The 16,591-nt window shown below is 44.3% G+C and overlaps 5 protein-coding genes across 5 annotated transcripts; 2 read left to right on the forward strand and 3 right to left on the reverse strand.

Moving 5' to 3' along the window:
• Positions 1 to 786: 786 nt before the first annotated feature.
• V865_008112 (uncharacterized protein) lies at positions 787 to 2,280 on the forward strand (the record flags this gene model as incomplete). Its single annotated transcript, XM_066231850.1, has 2 exons — positions 787 to 933; positions 1,063 to 2,280. 2 exons carry the CDS (start codon positions 787 to 789, stop codon positions 2,278 to 2,280), a joined length of 1,365 nt encoding a protein of 454 aa, XP_066087947.1.
• A 547-nt stretch (positions 2,281 to 2,827) lies between these two features.
• Positions 2,828 to 7,338, reverse strand: V865_008113 (uncharacterized protein; the record flags this gene model as incomplete). Its single annotated transcript, XM_066231851.1, has 5 exons — positions 2,828 to 5,750; positions 5,818 to 6,023; positions 6,085 to 6,282; positions 6,373 to 6,490; positions 6,677 to 7,338. The coding sequence occupies 5 exons, from the start codon at positions 7,336 to 7,338 to the stop codon at positions 2,828 to 2,830; spliced, it is 4,107 nt and encodes a 1,368-aa protein (XP_066087948.1).
• Positions 7,339 to 8,061: 723 nt separating this feature from the next.
• V865_008114 (uncharacterized protein) lies at positions 8,062 to 11,109 on the reverse strand (the record flags this gene model as incomplete). The annotated part of the gene is made up of 8 exons (XM_066231852.1): positions 8,062 to 8,321; positions 8,407 to 8,718; positions 8,795 to 9,365; positions 9,421 to 9,517; positions 9,574 to 10,060; positions 10,142 to 10,277; positions 10,336 to 10,689; positions 10,750 to 11,109. 8 exons carry the CDS (start codon positions 11,107 to 11,109, stop codon positions 8,062 to 8,064), a joined length of 2,577 nt encoding a protein of 858 aa, XP_066087949.1.
• Positions 11,110 to 11,668: 559 nt separating this feature from the next.
• On the forward strand, positions 11,669 to 13,991 carry V865_008115 (glucose-6-phosphate isomerase; the record flags this gene model as incomplete). The annotated part of the gene is made up of 9 exons (XM_066231853.1): positions 11,669 to 11,693; positions 11,784 to 12,481; positions 12,630 to 12,918; positions 13,002 to 13,135; positions 13,199 to 13,281; positions 13,338 to 13,427; positions 13,506 to 13,752; positions 13,823 to 13,888; positions 13,950 to 13,991. 9 exons carry the CDS (start codon positions 11,669 to 11,671, stop codon positions 13,989 to 13,991), a joined length of 1,674 nt encoding a protein of 557 aa, XP_066087950.1.
• Positions 13,992 to 14,336: 345 nt separating this feature from the next.
• Positions 14,337 to 16,231, reverse strand: V865_008116 (uncharacterized protein; the record flags this gene model as incomplete). The annotated part of the gene is made up of 4 exons (XM_066231854.1): positions 14,337 to 15,860; positions 15,945 to 15,970; positions 16,030 to 16,069; positions 16,145 to 16,231. 4 exons carry the CDS (start codon positions 16,229 to 16,231, stop codon positions 14,337 to 14,339), a joined length of 1,677 nt encoding a protein of 558 aa, XP_066087951.1.
• Between the last annotated feature and the right edge of the window lie 360 nt (positions 16,232 to 16,591).

The following is a 16,591-nucleotide window of genomic DNA, read 5'->3' on the forward strand; positions in this document are numbered from 1 at the left end:
GTACTCTCATTCCAACTGAACGGTATCGACATGTATCGTTCTAGACTAGTCGATGAAAAACAAAAAGTTGTGGTTTGAAGGGAAGACGCGTTTTACAGTTTACGTTTCACGTTTCAACGTTGGATAAGGTTATTTTATCATTCGAGGCAAGAGATCTGTAAATGGAAGTGGACAAAGGTGACATCAACGCGTTCTCACCTGCTCGAGCGAAGATGACGGTGATTGTGGGGGTTATGCATACCAGCACACTGAGGGGCGCCAAGGAAGGAGTGCGTGTGAAATCAAAAGGAGGGTATACAATGAAAAAAAATAAGGGGAGATCCTTTAGACGCGATTGATATCTGATGAATGCCAAGACTTTACTTTACACATCATCACACAACCGTACAGCATACATCATACAGCGTACAGCACACAATACAGGCGGACTACCATGCGCTACTTGCTATACAAAAGATTTTTTTGTTCTTGTGACTCACAATGGGATTGGATTGACCCCTCTATATTTATATGCATTCCTTTGTTCCATTCGCTTCATCACTCCAACCCTTTGGATCTCTATCATTCATTCTTTCAGTTTACCACCTTTCGTTTTCTCCCACTAGCACATCTAAGAAAAAAGAGCAAGAGCAGGTCTCTCTTGTATACTTCATCTAACCCACTTTACAATACTTATCTACTGCAACCAGTAACTTGTCGCTCTTTTCATTCAGTCTCCTTGTCGACCAACCTAACAACCAGCTCAACCCTCTAACTTCTTCTTCGATCTAATCTAATCTATCCACCATGTCTTCCTTCGTTATCACACCCGCGTTGATCGCGTTGTTACCCCTCGCCAAGGCCCACATGTCCATATGGTTGGAATCCATGTACGGTTTCGATCAGTCTTACGAACCTGTCACTCCGTTGTCTGGGAAATCTTTCGATCAATGGGTGAGTCCGTGTTTCAGTCTTTCAAAATTCAATCTCACCAGCTTATTCTCCTATCTTAAATCCGTCAATTCATTTTTAACCCAATCCAATCTGGTCGCTGACTTGATTGTATTCTCTAATATTGTATAGTGGTTCCATGGAAATGCCAACGATCAACCTTCAGCCATCACGACCCTCATTCCAGGATCCGATCTCTCTGTTGAAATCGCCTGTTCGAAAGAGTACACTTCCTTCGGTGGCGGTAATCCCACTTCGGACGCCTGTCCAGGCGACTCCGGTTCATATCACGCAGGAGGTTCGACCGGTTCCGGATCAGGATGGAGTGGTAATTCCGAATCCAACCTGATGGGTTGTGCTCTGGCAATCGCATTTAAACCTACAGCAAGTCAAACCAACCCTGAAGATTTTACTGTAATGTCAATTCAAGAGAATTGCGTTAGACAGAGACAAACTTCTTTTTCAATCCCGAGTAATCTCCCGGCATGTCCTCAAGGTGGATGTACATGCGCATGGTTCTGGCAAGGTAAAAATAGTGCCAATGAGATGTACATGACTGGATTCAGATGTGATGTACAAGGTGGTTCAACCTCTGGATCATATCCTTCCCCTGTTCCTCCTAGGAAAGGAGCTATTAGTGGTCCCACTCAACCTATGTATTGGGCCAATACACCTACCAACCTTGACTACACGCCCGATTGGGAGACGAAACCTTCTTATAATTCTGCTTGGGGATGGACCAATGGTGCTCAAACTTCTGCGTTCGGCGCTAGTAGTGGGTCAGGTTCGACAAATTCCACTGGTACTGGATCTGGATCTGGATCTGGGGATGGTACAACTTCCGCTGGCGGAAATGCATCATCTCCTTCTTCCACTGCTGATTCAGGTGAATACGGTTCTTCCCCTTCTTCTTCTACCGCCGGTTCAGGTGGATACGGTAATTCACCTTCATCAGCTTCATACGGCTCACCAACAACAACTCAAGCTTGGTCCGGCGACGACGACGAATATGCCGACCCTACATCGACCCCATCGAGAGGAAGAGGAAGAAGACCCACTTCGACTTCTACTTCTACTTCTACTTCTACTCCTTGGCAGGGACAAGGTGAGGATGGTAATTCCTATCAAGGTGAAGACGAAGATGAAGAGGAAACAGAGAAAGAGAATCCACCATGGCAAGAACTTGCTGCTGATCCTGTTGAAACTTTATCCACAACTCCTACTCCTACTCCTACTCCTACTCAAGCTTTAGTGCAGACTTCTTCGGCTGAAGCTACATCAACAGCAACAGCGAAGAAATGTAATAGACATGGTAGGAGAAGTAGGTTGAGGCGAACAATTCATGTCTAAGTGATTTGATCTCATGGTATACACATTCATTGTACTGTACTGTACTTTGTATTCCTTTTTTTTCCAGTAAAGTATAAATACGTTTGATACGTTTACATTTTACGTTTACGATACATTTTACGATCTATGATCAGTGATCATCTTCATCATCTTCATCTGTATTTACTTACTTAACCCTTCTTTCTTTGTTATTTCAATTATGCAGTGATCCCCGGTGGATTCACGTCGGATGTAAAACAAACACACTGTACAGTGAGATATCAACGCACGAGACCTTGGTCAAACAATGTAATTGGCATGTGCAGTAAGTTCGGTAAGTGATCGTGTGAGATTTTCTATATCGATTGTACTGTATCTCCATCATCATTCATTATATTCGCATTATCATGCTGTGATCGTACCTATCATATAAAAATGTCATTATATACAGAACCAACCCCAAGTCCCAACTATATATCCTAAATTATAATAATCATGGGCTGTTTCTGACACAGAGGTGATGTATAGTACATCATACCAAGGCAAAACCATGCCAGGAAGACACAACCTAAAATGAGATCTTAGTAGCTTGAGCGCTATTCGGTTGATCCCCATTCCCATTCATATATCTATTCCCACTGTTACCGCCCATTTGGTTTTGGTTCTGACCTTGGGCCCCCGCCATGGGAGGAACAGCATTCGCTGATCTACTTCTACCTAAAGCCATAGCCATCTGTCTGGAAGGCAATTGTAACCCTCTCAAACCATCTTTCGTACCTTGTCCTCCCCCTCCAGGGTTGGGATTAGGATTATCCCACGTATGAGTCATATATCCTGCTGAATGAGGTTGATATTGGTTTTGACCATTGGAGATAGATAGATCCTCTTGCGAATTCAAAGTGATATTGGCATTACTACCCGATCTGGAAGTTTGATGTCGATACATCGGTGAGATTGGTCGACCACTGTTAGCTGTAGCAGATAAAGGTGGGATAGAAGCTGGTGTAGCATTCGATGGTCTAAGACTTGACACTTGGATCAAAATCGCACATTCCCTTGTCGATTGAGTTAATCTACTACATGCTGCTCTAACGTTCATAGGGAAATTATGAGTTGCCGATATGATTTTCACCAATTCGCTGACTTTAACTACGGTCTTGATGAACGCTTGAGCATCATCAGGTAAGGTCGTAGTAGTATATGTCGATGGATTCGCTCTAAGGCCCATGAGCGATTCTCGTAAACCCGCAGTAATCTGTTCAGCTATCGATAAGAGATGCAATAGTTCTGTATGATCTTTAACAGATATCGTTGATGGTCTCCTAGCTGAGAAGGGACCCATACCCATACGTGTGGATTCGGCATTACTCAAAAGCGATGATTGCGAACCTGATTTCTGATGTTGGCTAAATGGGGGTGAGGATGCACCGATATCTTCAGCAAGCTTGAGCCAACATGTAAAAGCGATGTCGGTGGCTGTTTCAACGACGTCCAGCAGATCTTCATCAAACACACTCGCCGAAGCTGGTGTAGGAGGTCGGACATCAACGGATAATTTCCTGGATGGTGCAGGTGGGTTGTTGCTGGTGAATGACATTGCCATTGCATGACTTGAACCAGAGGATGAAGATGGATGATGTCGACCTTGCGGGGAAGATGCCGGCACCATAGCGATGGGCTGATGAGAAGGTACTATCTCAGGCGGAGTACCGGGAATGGTGAATGGCGTACCGTTAGGTGAGGTCGTACTGATAGGGAATAGGGGAGGGGGGATAGGAGCTTGACTTGACTCCTCTTCCTCTTCTTCATCTGATTCTTCCGCTTGCTGGTCCAATACGATTGTCGCAGATTCCGAAGGACGATGTCTGAGATAAGAACCAGGAGTGGACAATTGATCGGGGGTGTTCACCTCAATCGATCTCGGTCCACCAGGTGAGCCCATCAACATCCCTCTTTCAACATCCAGAGACGAGAACGATCCAGCTTGTCTTCTTGATTTTCCCATCGTTCTCAGACTCATAGCGTGGACAACCGCGGGTGCAGGTGAATCTTCGACTTGAGGGACTAAAGGTGATCCGCCAACAGTAGATTTTGACACCGAAGCAGGTGATTGAGATTCTCGTCTTTCGATAATTGGTGAGATTGGCGTACGGCCGCTGAGGGATCCGGTAGGTACCATCTTGACACCTCCCATTGATCTCATTGCTAATCCACTTACGTCAATCACCAGCAAAGGTCTGATCTCAGCCAAAAGCGGTGCCATGCTCTGCCAAGAACATGCTACCTCAGCCATAGATCCATATATCATCGTCAACAGCGTTCTAGTATATCTAATATCGTTACTCTTCAAAGCTGGGATCTGCATTTTCAAAACAGCCACCACTTTCGCAAACACAGCTACACTTTCTTTGGCCGCATCAATCACATTCCGTATCACATGCACAGGTGGCGAGTTTCTTCTTGACATCGAATCAAATCTATCCAAAGCATTGATCAAGTTGTTCATGTAGTTTCCGGCAGGTTCCATCACTCTTGAAAACACACTTGCTATACGTTCGTTCACAGCGAACACGAGGTATTGTCGCAATGCCGAATGAAGTTGTGATAGCGCGTACAATATACCACGAACAGCATCGATGAATTTGAGTAAAACAGGTGGTATGGATTTTGAGATAGTTGATACTGGTAATGTACTCAATCGTCGGAAATATGAGTTTCGAGATTCGTCAATCTGAGGTCCATCTTGGCTGTTCCTCTTTTCGGCCATTTCTCCACTCATATCTCCTGATATTCGCCTCATCATTTCAATCGATCCTTTTCTGTTCATCACTCTGCTTCGTTCCTGACCTGACATGGTAGGTCCAGCTGTAGGAGATCGCATCATCTCACCTCCCCAACCTCGACCAGGTAATTGGAACTTGGGTACCCCAGGTGCAGCAATCCCTAAACCCAGAGGACGGGCCTCCTCGATTGGCTGCCCATCATTCTTCCTATCCTGAATGATCTGAGCGTGACTTTGCCGTAAATCAGGCAGAGACTTTTTCACCGTCAGGTTTCCGCTCAACCGCTGAGTGGCGGTGTAGCTCGCTCCTCTTGAATGACCTTGAGTAGCTGGGATGGTGGGTGGTTGCGGTAGATTACTCGCAGATGGCATTCGTGAATGGGCTGAAGACTCAGTCGAAGCTGAAGGCGGAGATGTAAATGACGATGCAGATGGATCTCGACTGTGTCGAGGTCGGTAAGGTGAATATTGGCTTGGTCCTGGGGAATAGCTTCGTGCGAGAGCGTCATCTGATAGGGTTGCTGATCGATTTCGACCTAAAGCAAATGGACGAGTAGGTGTTCTAGGTCGATCGTCAAGGTTTTGTGGGAAGACTGCACGTTTGACAGTTTCTTGAGATGACATAGCTATCATCGGGGATTCCAGTTGTGAGCGGAAAGATCGAGCTGATGCTGACGTCGCCATGGATGCTGCGCTAAGAGGTTCGTCTCTGTGGTGATATTGATGGTAGGTCAGTTGTGCGATAATTTCCATACATCGTTATCACATCAGCTCACTCGGATATCCTATTAGATTCTTCGGCCTGTTGCAATAGTCTTTCCGAGTCCACTGCTCTTTGCCTCATCCAGCTCTTCATATTCTCTATCCAAGGTCTTAAGTCCTGTTCCTTTCTATCTCTAGAGCTTGTCGATGCTCCTTCACTGGTTTTCGATCGCGAAGACTGGTCTACCGGTTCTGCGAGGGGACCAAGCACTTCCTTGGGCTATGACAGCATCATGGATAAGCTGACAATCTTTATTACCTCAAGCTGCGATGCAACTTACCGGCCATTCAATAGGATTATGATCCACTTTGAACACCTTCAAGCTCGTGAACTGTACCATATAGCCAGGTAAAGTATAAATCTTGTTGTTCGTTAGCGAAAGTACTTTTAATCTAGTCAATCGTCGAGGTTCATCGGGGAAAGAAGTGATTTTATTCTTGGATAGATCGAGAATTTCGAGAGCAGCTAATTCGGTGATCTACATATGAGTGTATCGTAAGTTGTCGGTCACTTCTCGGAAATTGAGTTATTATTGTAGAGAATAGGTACATGATATGACGAAACTCACAGGTCTTGGAAACTCGGTTAGATAATTTCCTTTAAGATTGAGATATCTCAATCTTGACAAGTGGGCAAACCGGTATGATATTGAGTCATTCGTTAGATTGTTATATGAAAGTGCGAGTCTGGACGGGGAGCTACCGTCAGCTTAACAATCATCAAAAGCGGTACAACACAATAATTTTAGGTATCATTACATGTTGTCGATCCCTTCCTCTCTCAGCAGGTCCTTCTAAACCTCTTCATTCTGTCACGTCATGAAACAGATCCCTAGATCCTGATCTTAATCCTAAAATGCATGAATCACTCACCGCCAAACACCTCTTTTTCCTTTACCTACCCCTCTCTCAAAGACATCCACAACCTCATCACTTATCTTACTCATGTTCTGTCTTGATATATCCAGGGTATCACCTTCATCTTTCGATCCTTCAGCTATCTCTTTGATTCTATTGATAATATATTCTTCAGTTGGTGGACCAGCAGGAGGAGGCGTCGGTGAAGTACCTCTAGTTCTACCACTACCAGGATTACTCTGACTCCTATTAGTAGGAGGAGTACCCAAAGGAGCACCTGAAGGCGAACTAGGTGCTCCCCCTCTTAATCCACGTACTACAGCAGCAACGTCATTCTTCTTCTCTCCACCACTCCCACCCGGTGAAGGCGAAGCAGATAACGGAGAAGGTAATCTACTCTCATAATGGTAACCATTAGAATTGTAATTGGCCAAATTTGATCCTAACGATTTTGACGGTCCATGTAAACCCATCATTTCCCCTCCTCCTCCCCCTCCTCCTCCTCTGGAGAGGTTCGTGTTGATTGGGCTAAGGGAGTTGGGCGTAGGTCGAGGTGAAAGAGCAGAATTGGAACGTAATCTGGAATTCGAACTCGGTGGGAGATTGGTAGTTACGCGTAAATTGTGAGGACCAGGTGGTTGAGAGAGCGATTGAGAGGGTGTAGGTGTAGGGGCCATAGTGGATGAAGAGGCTGATGAGAGTGAGGGAGAAGACTGCATGTGGGGGAGTGGTAGTGGTAGTGACATTGTCGTGCAGTTTGAGAGATGGATAATAAAGAAAGATTGTCGTGTATGTCAAGTCAGAAAGGTCGGTTTTACTGTCAGTTTGTAAACATTATTATCGTTCGTGGGTCGTGTCGATGTGATGATGGTTCAGATCCAATGTTCGTGTATGTATTCTCTAGTCTATTGTTGAGCTCTGCGAATGGGACAAGTAATGGTACAGAACGAAAGCAAAGTGTTTTGTGTGAAATCGTCAAAGGAGTATTTTGAGAGTCTATGTAACCTGAAAGAATAAACGTCCAGCGTTCTAAGTGTATGAAATCGCGTAAGGTAGGAATCAGATAGAGGATAATCGATGGATATAGTGTTGGGATGGTGGTGTCGTCGATATCGATATCGATGTCGAAGTAGGATGTATGTAAAGTAGAGATGAGATGAGATGAGGAAGGAACACAAAGCACAAGCTAAGGTGTCGGTTGTCTCACTCTTCACTCTCACAGTGGCGTAACTTTAGATCGTCGATGATCTCTGCCTTTTATGTGAATAACGGCATATCCAGAACACATCTCATTCGATCAAATTGCCATGCATATATTCCAGGACAGTACTTCTCTTTGTCCTATATGCATATAAGATTGTTTTGGCAGTACACAAATCACTATATAAATTGTATATGGTTTAGAACGGACTGTCAAATCCGCCAACTAAAGATCTAGCTAAATTCCTAGCCAACGCTAATCTGACCTGATCCAATTTCTTATATCCATCTTCATACCAGATCTTCTTCTTCGTGTTTACATCGTCATCAGATAACCTTTGGAGATACTTTATCAATTGCTCCAGATAATCCTGTTTGGCAAATGACGAATTCACTTTGACCTCTTCCAATACTCTAAGTAATTCGAATGTCTCATTTGAAGAGAAAAGGATATCCGAATCTGCAAAAAGCACATTAACCAAGAGTCCTCATCCTCATTCACCCATAGCACTTCGAATGTAGAAAGTGACAGAACGCCAACTCACCTTCGAGCAGATTGATACTCTCTACTAGTAATACAGCCCAAATCCCCACAGGGGCAATACCAGAAGTCAGCAGTCCCACCAATTTCGATGCTGCTCTATCTCTTGCACCTTGATTGAGGAACAGTAAATAATCTCTAAATTCAGATAAGAATGTCAATCTAGATGCGAAGATGCTTAAGGCTGAGGTAGCCGGTAAGTCCGGTAAGCCTGATGCAGGATCCAATTGGTTTCGCAGTTCCGCTAATGCTGTTGGTGCTTCGCTGAGAAGGGTAGGTGGGAGCGTATCAACCAGTCTGAGGAATTCTTCGTCCCCTACAATAGCCACATGGAAAGGTCAGCATCTCCACGGAAAGGAGGGAACAAAAGGTTTATGTACAATGCAACTTACCATCCATTATATATGAGTCGAGAATTTTCTCTGCAATTCTCGATAATGCCCAACCATCACCTGCCATCATTGACATACTAGCCGCCATCCCATATTCACCTTTTCTGATCAACTTCGAAGCTAAGATCTGGGATATCATCTTGAATTCTTCTTCCAACTTGAATTCACCACATGCCGCTCGAACTTCATCCAACAATCTGACAGCCTCTGCCATCTCTTTCGTCTGTTCACCTCGTCCATCTTCTGGTTCTTCAACGTCCATCCCATCAGCTTTATCCTTCCTAGCTTCAGATTTAGATACACCATCTAGAGAGATTGATATTCGCAAAATGTGCGATTTCAACCTATTTCTTCCTTCCTGTCCAGCATAATTCAGATAATCACATATCACTCTCCAGAATGCAGAATATTTCGGGTTATTCTGTAGTATCTCGGTATATTCCAATAAGAAATAATCTCTCAAGGGGATTTCGAACCTTTCTTCATCGTCTGGTATCAATTCGAGTTTGTCCAACAAGTCTCCTAGATGCGCCGACAGCCATACATCGATATCATAACATCCCATCAAAGCCTATTCATATCCAATCGTCAGCTTTGTCAGACAACGAAGCGAAGAGCAAGCTCACTTTGATGATGTCTGCCGAGCATAGGGCAGACTGAATAGCATCTTCCGGTACAGTGGTATCCACTGGGATTTTATCTAAGATCATCGACATTATCTCCCTACGCTGACTAGTCAGCTGCGATGCTTCGATTATCCCGGGCAGAAGGCAGCTTACGGTAAATGATCTCTTCTCATATCAACATCGACCAATATTCCCCAAGCTCCTAGAGCTTCTCTCCAATCTGAGGCTTCATCAAGTATTCTCTGAGGTTTACCTTCCATTAAATCAATTATCACTCTGAAATCATTTTCTATCGATTTGTATTCATCTTCACCGAACCACTGTCCTTTCTGTTTACTTTGTGTGAAACTGATTAGTTCCGCTTTAAATTTGGCCAACCATGACTTATGAGCTTGGAGGAAATCTAAATCTACTCTCCAGCGCTCTTCGGTCGATCGAGGGAATATCGATAGATGTTGAGATAACATGGAAGATAATTTCGATATGGATGAATTGGGATGTTTAGAAAGTGATTTTAAGAAGGATGCCGCAGGTAATTGGAATCCCCTCAATATGCATCTTGAGATGTATGGGAAGAATAGAGGATGATCCCAAGGATTCTGGGTCGACATAATTTCGTTACCTTGGGAATTGTCAGGCGCTATATTCATCACAATTGGACGAGGTCAGCTAAGGTGTCATTCTGCGATTACCTCGACTTCGAGCTGTAAACACGACCTACCTGGATCTACATCATTAACCCAATCTAAGATCTCTTCTCCCACCAATCCTTCGCCTTTACCGTCCACCGGTAGATACAATACTTCAGCGAGATTGAGTATATTGTACGACGCCGTAAATCTTGCTCTCAATTCGATCTGTTCGATCAACTGGGATCAACAAAACGTCTCAGCTGTATGAAGTATGTCCACTCACATCGATATCTTGGTTCGCTTTCAATTCTCCTAATTGATCCAAATACAAATCCGCCAGTCTCCTCATATGCATGATGGTCTCAGCGTCTGGAGGGCCTAGTAGACCCTCGGGTGAGATCAAGTTTCCTCTTCTATCCCAAGCTTCAGCTATTTTCTCTAAGCCTATTGAGGGGAGTCGACGAGAATGCGATTCAGCTACTATCTGCTGTAAAGACGTGAAAAGGAGATGCGATTCCGTATACAGTTGTACGAGTGGATCGGGAAGGGAAGATAAAGAAGTGAAAAATATCGTTCGATCAGAGAGTGATAGACTTGGCTCAGCTAGGGTGGAAGGTTCGTTAGGATTTGCTGAAGGCTAAAACCGAGGTGTATAAGTCAGCTACCATCCCGAGTGAGCCCTGAGATTATACCTTACCTTTTTGGCGATCCACGAAGCTAACTCCCCACCTACAGGTGAAGTTACAGCATTGATTGTCCTTCCACTAGATTTCCATTTCTTCTTCTCCCCCTTGGGATATGCGGAAGGCTGCAAATGTAAAACTTCCACTTCCAATTCTTCATCCTCGTCACCATCTTGATCCATACCGTCTGCTTCCTGAGGCGGATTGGTGAGTATCGATGTGGACGTAGCGGACTTCTGAGGGAAAGGGTTAGAGGAAGATCCGAATGAGAATGTCGAGGGTCCCGAGGAAGATTCACCTCCTTGTTGAGCAAAGGAGAAGGAGGAGCCTCCTGTTGGAGTCGAGAAAGAGAAGCCTGAAGGTGCAGGTGCCATTGTTTCCTGTTGCCTTTGGTGGGAGCTGTGATTGATTTGGCTTAGGGAAGAAGCTGTTCGTAAGTCAACCACAGGACGCGAAGAAATGAGAGCAGCCATCAACATGAATGAACAACACCTATCCTCGACTGTTTAACGTTGATTTTCCAAGTGGTGGCATGATACAATATCTTACGTAACTGGATCACCCAAGGTGGACGTGTAGAAGCGGTAGATGCCGCTTTGCCCAAGTGAATATCAATACTCGATTAGTTCCGCTTTCCGAGGTGAGGTTTGACGGATGCACGGTCCGGCGGGAGTCGCGGAAGTGGATCTGTAATGTGTCATTAGGAATGATCAAAGTCCGATTAGAGATGTGAGCTAATGACTGATTAGGTATCCAAGATGATGACATACCGGGGTTACGCAATAAGTTGAGTTGTCGAGTTCCCATCCCATCCCATCCCCATACTTCCCTTTCTTCTTTCAACATCTTCCGTCTCCTTCTTCTATCCCCTATCACACCTCATCTTGCGTAGAATAACTCCCTATTCCTATCCCACATCAGACCATCCCAAAAATGTCAACCGGAAAACCTGCTACCCGTAAGTACAAGTACAAGTTTAAGCAAGCATGGAGTATCTCCTCTACGACCACGGTAAAGAACTGACAAACTTTTGTTGTCGTCTACATAGAATACAAAGCTTGGAAGAAGCTTCAAGAACTTCATTCATCCAAGCAATCCAAGCTCGTTCTCAAAGAGCTGTTCAACTCTGATTCCAAGCGATTCTCAACTTACTCAAAGGAATTCAAGGCTTCTTCACCAGATGTATCAATCTTATTGGATTACTCCAAGAACTTGATCGATGAAGAGGTTTTATCCACTTTGTTCGATCTCGCAAGGGAAGCTTCAGTCGAGTCATTCAGAGATGATATGTTCGCTGGTAAACACATTAACACCTCAGAAGATCGAGCGGTGTTACATGTAGCACTTAGAAACCCCCCAGCGGACCAGGGCGGATTCAAGATCAACGAAGCTGGTGTAGATGAGGTTCACGGTGTATTACAACATATTAAAGAATTCAGTGAATCAGTTAGATCAGGTTCATGGAAAGGTTATACCGGTAAACCAATTGATACCGTTGTGAACATCGGTATCGGTGGTTCAGACTTGGGTCCAGTCATGGTTTGCGAAGCTTTGAAACATTACTCCAAGAGAGATCTCAAATCCTACTTTGTATCCAACATTGACGGTACCGACTTGGCAGAAGTATTGAAATTATGTAACACCGAAACTACCCTCTTCATCGTTGCCTCCAAGACTTTCACCACCCAAGAAACTATCACAAACGCTGAAAGTGCTAAAGCCTGGTTCTTGGAAAAGGCTAAAGATGTGAGTTGATCTTGGTTTTAACGACTCAACCTGTTGCCGCGCTGTCGGTCGGCCTCATCTCATCTCATCTCATCTCATTTTCACAGCCCTTTCAAGTTCTTTCCCCTTCCTACCATAAAGACCTTGCTGATCAGACTCTGCCCAATAGCAAGCCCACGTTGCCAAGCACTTCGTCGCCCTCTCCACCAACGCCAAAGCCGTTACCGCATTCGGTATCTCCGAATCCAACATGTTCGCCTTCTGGGACTGGGTCGGTGGTCGATACTCCCTCTGGTCAGCTATCGGTCTTTCCATCGCCCTTTCAATCGGTTACGATAACTTCCAAGAATTGTTGAACGGTGCTCACGAATTAGATAAGCACTTCAAGACTGCTCCTCTTGAGGAGAACTTGCCTGTCATCTTGGCTTTGGTCGGTATCTGGTACAACGATTTCTACGGTACGTATCCTAGCTCTCTCTGTCTCTTGGCCAGTCCTTAGTATTCTGATACTGATGAGCTGACCACTCTGATATCGATGTAGGTGCCCAAACTCAAGCTCTCCTCCCATACGACCAATACCTCAAGAAGTTCGCCGACTACTTCCAACAAGGTGATATGGAATCCAACGGAAAGAGCGTCACTAAGGATGGTTCCAGAGTAGATTACGAGACTGGAGTGAGTGATGCTCAACCGCATTGACACCAATCACATGCTTATTCTTCTTATTCCTTCTAATAGCCTATCATCTGGGGTCAAAGTGGTACCAACGGTCAACACGCTTTCTACCAACTCATCCACCAAGGTACCAAGCTAATCCCAGCGTGAGTCAACTGCCAAAATAAACGGCTTGTCGCCAGCTGACATGAATGATCTCTAGCGATTTCCTTGCTCCCGTTGAGACATTGAACCCTATCTCAGGTGGTAAACACCATGAAATCTTGTTATCCAACTTCTTTGCCCAACCTGAGTAAGTACCTGTTCGATTCTCCTCCTCCTGCCTTTCTTCTCTAGTCTGCGACTGACTGTGTGTGTCCCATGCGTTCAGAGCCCTCGCTTTCGGTAAGACCGAACAAGAGGTTCGAGAAGAACTCGGTGCCGAAGCATCCAAGAATGCAGCTTTGGTCAAATCCAAGATCTTTGAGGGAAACAAACCAACCAACTCGATCTTGTTCCAAAAGCTCACTCCTGGTACGCTTGGTGCTTTGGTAGCATTGTATGAACACAAGATTCACGTCCAAGGTGCTATCTGGGGTATCAACTCTTATGATCAGATGGGTGTGGAGCTTGGTAAAGTAAGTTATTGTCGATGCGAATATGAATAAAAAATGGTATTTTTACTGATTGTTATGATAATTTTTTTAGGTCCTCGCTAAGAATATTCTCAAACAACTTGGTAACGAGAGTGATGTCAAGGGACACGACAGTTCTGTAAGTGATACATGCTCAATTGAGAGGAATCAAATCGCTGATCTTCATCTTGATATGTCAGACTACCGGTCTTATCCACTACTACCAAAAGAACAGAAAGTGAACCTCACTTTCACGTCTTTGATGAGATGTAGCTTAGAGCGAAAGAGTGATGGCAATATAGTGGAGAAAAAACAGAAAAAGAGCAGATGAAAGAGGAAATATGTCTGTGCGTTTTTAATGTAATATGAAGTTGATGCATATTGGTCTTGTCTTAAGCTCGGTTTGGTACAAGTACAACAATCTCATTGTCTATTCTATGGATGAATGAAAAGGATAGCGTCTAATTACATTATATGTGATATATACTCTAAACTAATCCAGTACTGTATTATTCTGGTCTATGAGAGATGACTGGTATTGCCTCTCACTCATCCAGTTTGAACCCATTCTTCAAGATAGCATATAATTATTTCTCATCTTTCTTTTCAGCATCTTCCTCTTGTTTCATTTTTTTGTCTCTCACTTCCACTTCACCTTGAACATTCTTTTTAGGCGTAGTTATTTGATCTTGTACTTTGACTTGACCAAAGACATCCCATACGGGTGTAGTTGTAAATCCACCATTACCGTTCACATTGTTTCTTTCCACTTGACTGGTTCCCATTGTAGCCGTAATCGTACTTGGTACATCTAACCTCATCCCCTCACTCGGCGAAGTACGACCCATCTCCTCCATCCCATCAACCTGCACCCTCGGCGGTTGTGTACCCTTCCCACTCAACGAACTGACCGCTCTAGGTCTGTTGGTCCTCTTCGCTCTTCCACCAGTACCTCCAAGAGCGTACGAATAGTTGGTGTTCACCGAATCACTCTGAGAGACATAAGTCGATATCGTAGCTCCCCTCGTACGATTCTTGATCTTTTGTGAACCCATCCCCAGAGTGGGTGTACCTGGAGGTGGTACGTTCAGTGATCCGAATTCACCTGTACCAGGTGATCTAGGTGTTCTAGGTATAGACGTAACACTTCCTCTCCTTATTGAACTATTCGATGCGATAGGTATGTTTGAGCAGTTTGCCGTTAGAGGGGGTCTAATCCTCATACGAGTAGATAAAGACGACGTTGCAGATATGTTTGATAATGCCCTAGGTCGATTGGACGTTCGCGGTGAGTTGGGTAATCGCAATGTACCACCACCGGGAGCAGCTGTAGGCGATTTGGGTAGAGGTACTCTAAGTGCATCGCCAGTAAGAGGAGGCGGAGGACTCAAGTACTCTTCTTCTTCTTCCTCGTGGATCGTATCCACACCTACACCATCAATTCTAGGTACACTCGATTGACCAGGTTCTACATCTCCTTCTGCTGGGGAATCTTCGGAGATAACAATCAAATGATGTTCTGCCTGACTTCCTAATGCCAAACTTGCAATTACCGGATTAGTGATCCATCCTACCACAGCACCATATACGCATTTTATAACCATAGGTGACCATTTCCATCCTACTTCCACTATATTATCGTGCTTGTATAATGGTCCTAAGACAATGATGAAAAGCAAAAAGACAGGTAGACCAAAGATGATTCCAATAGCTGCTCCTTGAGCTGCTGTTAGGAATATCCTAATCGGGAATGGTTTGGAGTTGGCAATGGGTAAGAGAGAGTTGTTCTCCGTTCCTTCGAATATGAATCGAATTAACATCTTGATATAGTATGATAAACCTTTTATGCTGGGTTCTTCTTCATCTTCATCTGTGGGTCCCTTTTCCTCTATTTCTTCACCCTTACGTTTCCCTTTACCCCATCGACCGATGATTTCCCTCGGATCTGGTAAGTGTTCGACATGAGGCCAGACAAACGGTAAGGGCGCGACTGCATGATGGTGCAGATCCGTATGGACCAACGTCGACGTGATCAACATGGATGCTAGACATTGTATTATTGGTGTAACTCCCAGATCACCAGCCAAGGTATTTTTGGATAATACCCACATCTACATCTGAGTCATCAGTATCTCACTATGCGAAGGAGAGAGATGATTGTACGAAAGGATTGGTAAGACCTTGTACTGACTGACCTTGATGACTTTCTGGTTATGATACACTGTGTACAAGCTCATGTTAGCTTATGATGCCTATGTTGCAAACAGTAGTGCCACTCACTAGCATAAGCTACTGCAAAGTTTGCTCCTCCGTCTATGATCTACAATACAATACCAATCAACATCATTCATCAGCATCCTATATATGCATATACCTAGGACGAAAGATCACTCACCCCTGCTCCTACACCTTGTAACACAAGGAGATAAAACCATTGTCTATTCGTTAACGGCAATGGGAATGGCCTGAAGAGTGATTTCATCTTGTATGGTGAATGCTACTGAGATTGTTGATACATATGTTCGATTTTAAAGAGATGATTGATCTGATAATGTCGTATTGGGAAAGATGGCACGATGGGATATCTATCTCCTATTCAACTTTTTTTCAGTGTGAAGCTTGATGCTTACGGTAACAGTAATATTCAAATGAAAACGATCAAAGCATACGCGACCCGCTTACTCGCACGTGGAAAGTTGTTTGTTTGGTTCCGATGGATGTTAAATGAGTCACCAGAATAAGATTAGAGGTTTGAGGGTTGGTTGGGTGGCAAATGTTGATGCGTAATCGTCGTCAGGAGTAAAGTGGGAGTGGGCTTGGCGAGCACAGAGGAGAATCAATG

Source organism: Kwoniella europaea, chromosome 3, assembly GCF_036810445.1.
Source record: "Kwoniella europaea PYCC6329 chromosome 3, complete sequence".
Taxonomy (NCBI): Eukaryota; Fungi; Basidiomycota; class Tremellomycetes; order Tremellales; family Cryptococcaceae; genus Kwoniella; species Kwoniella europaea.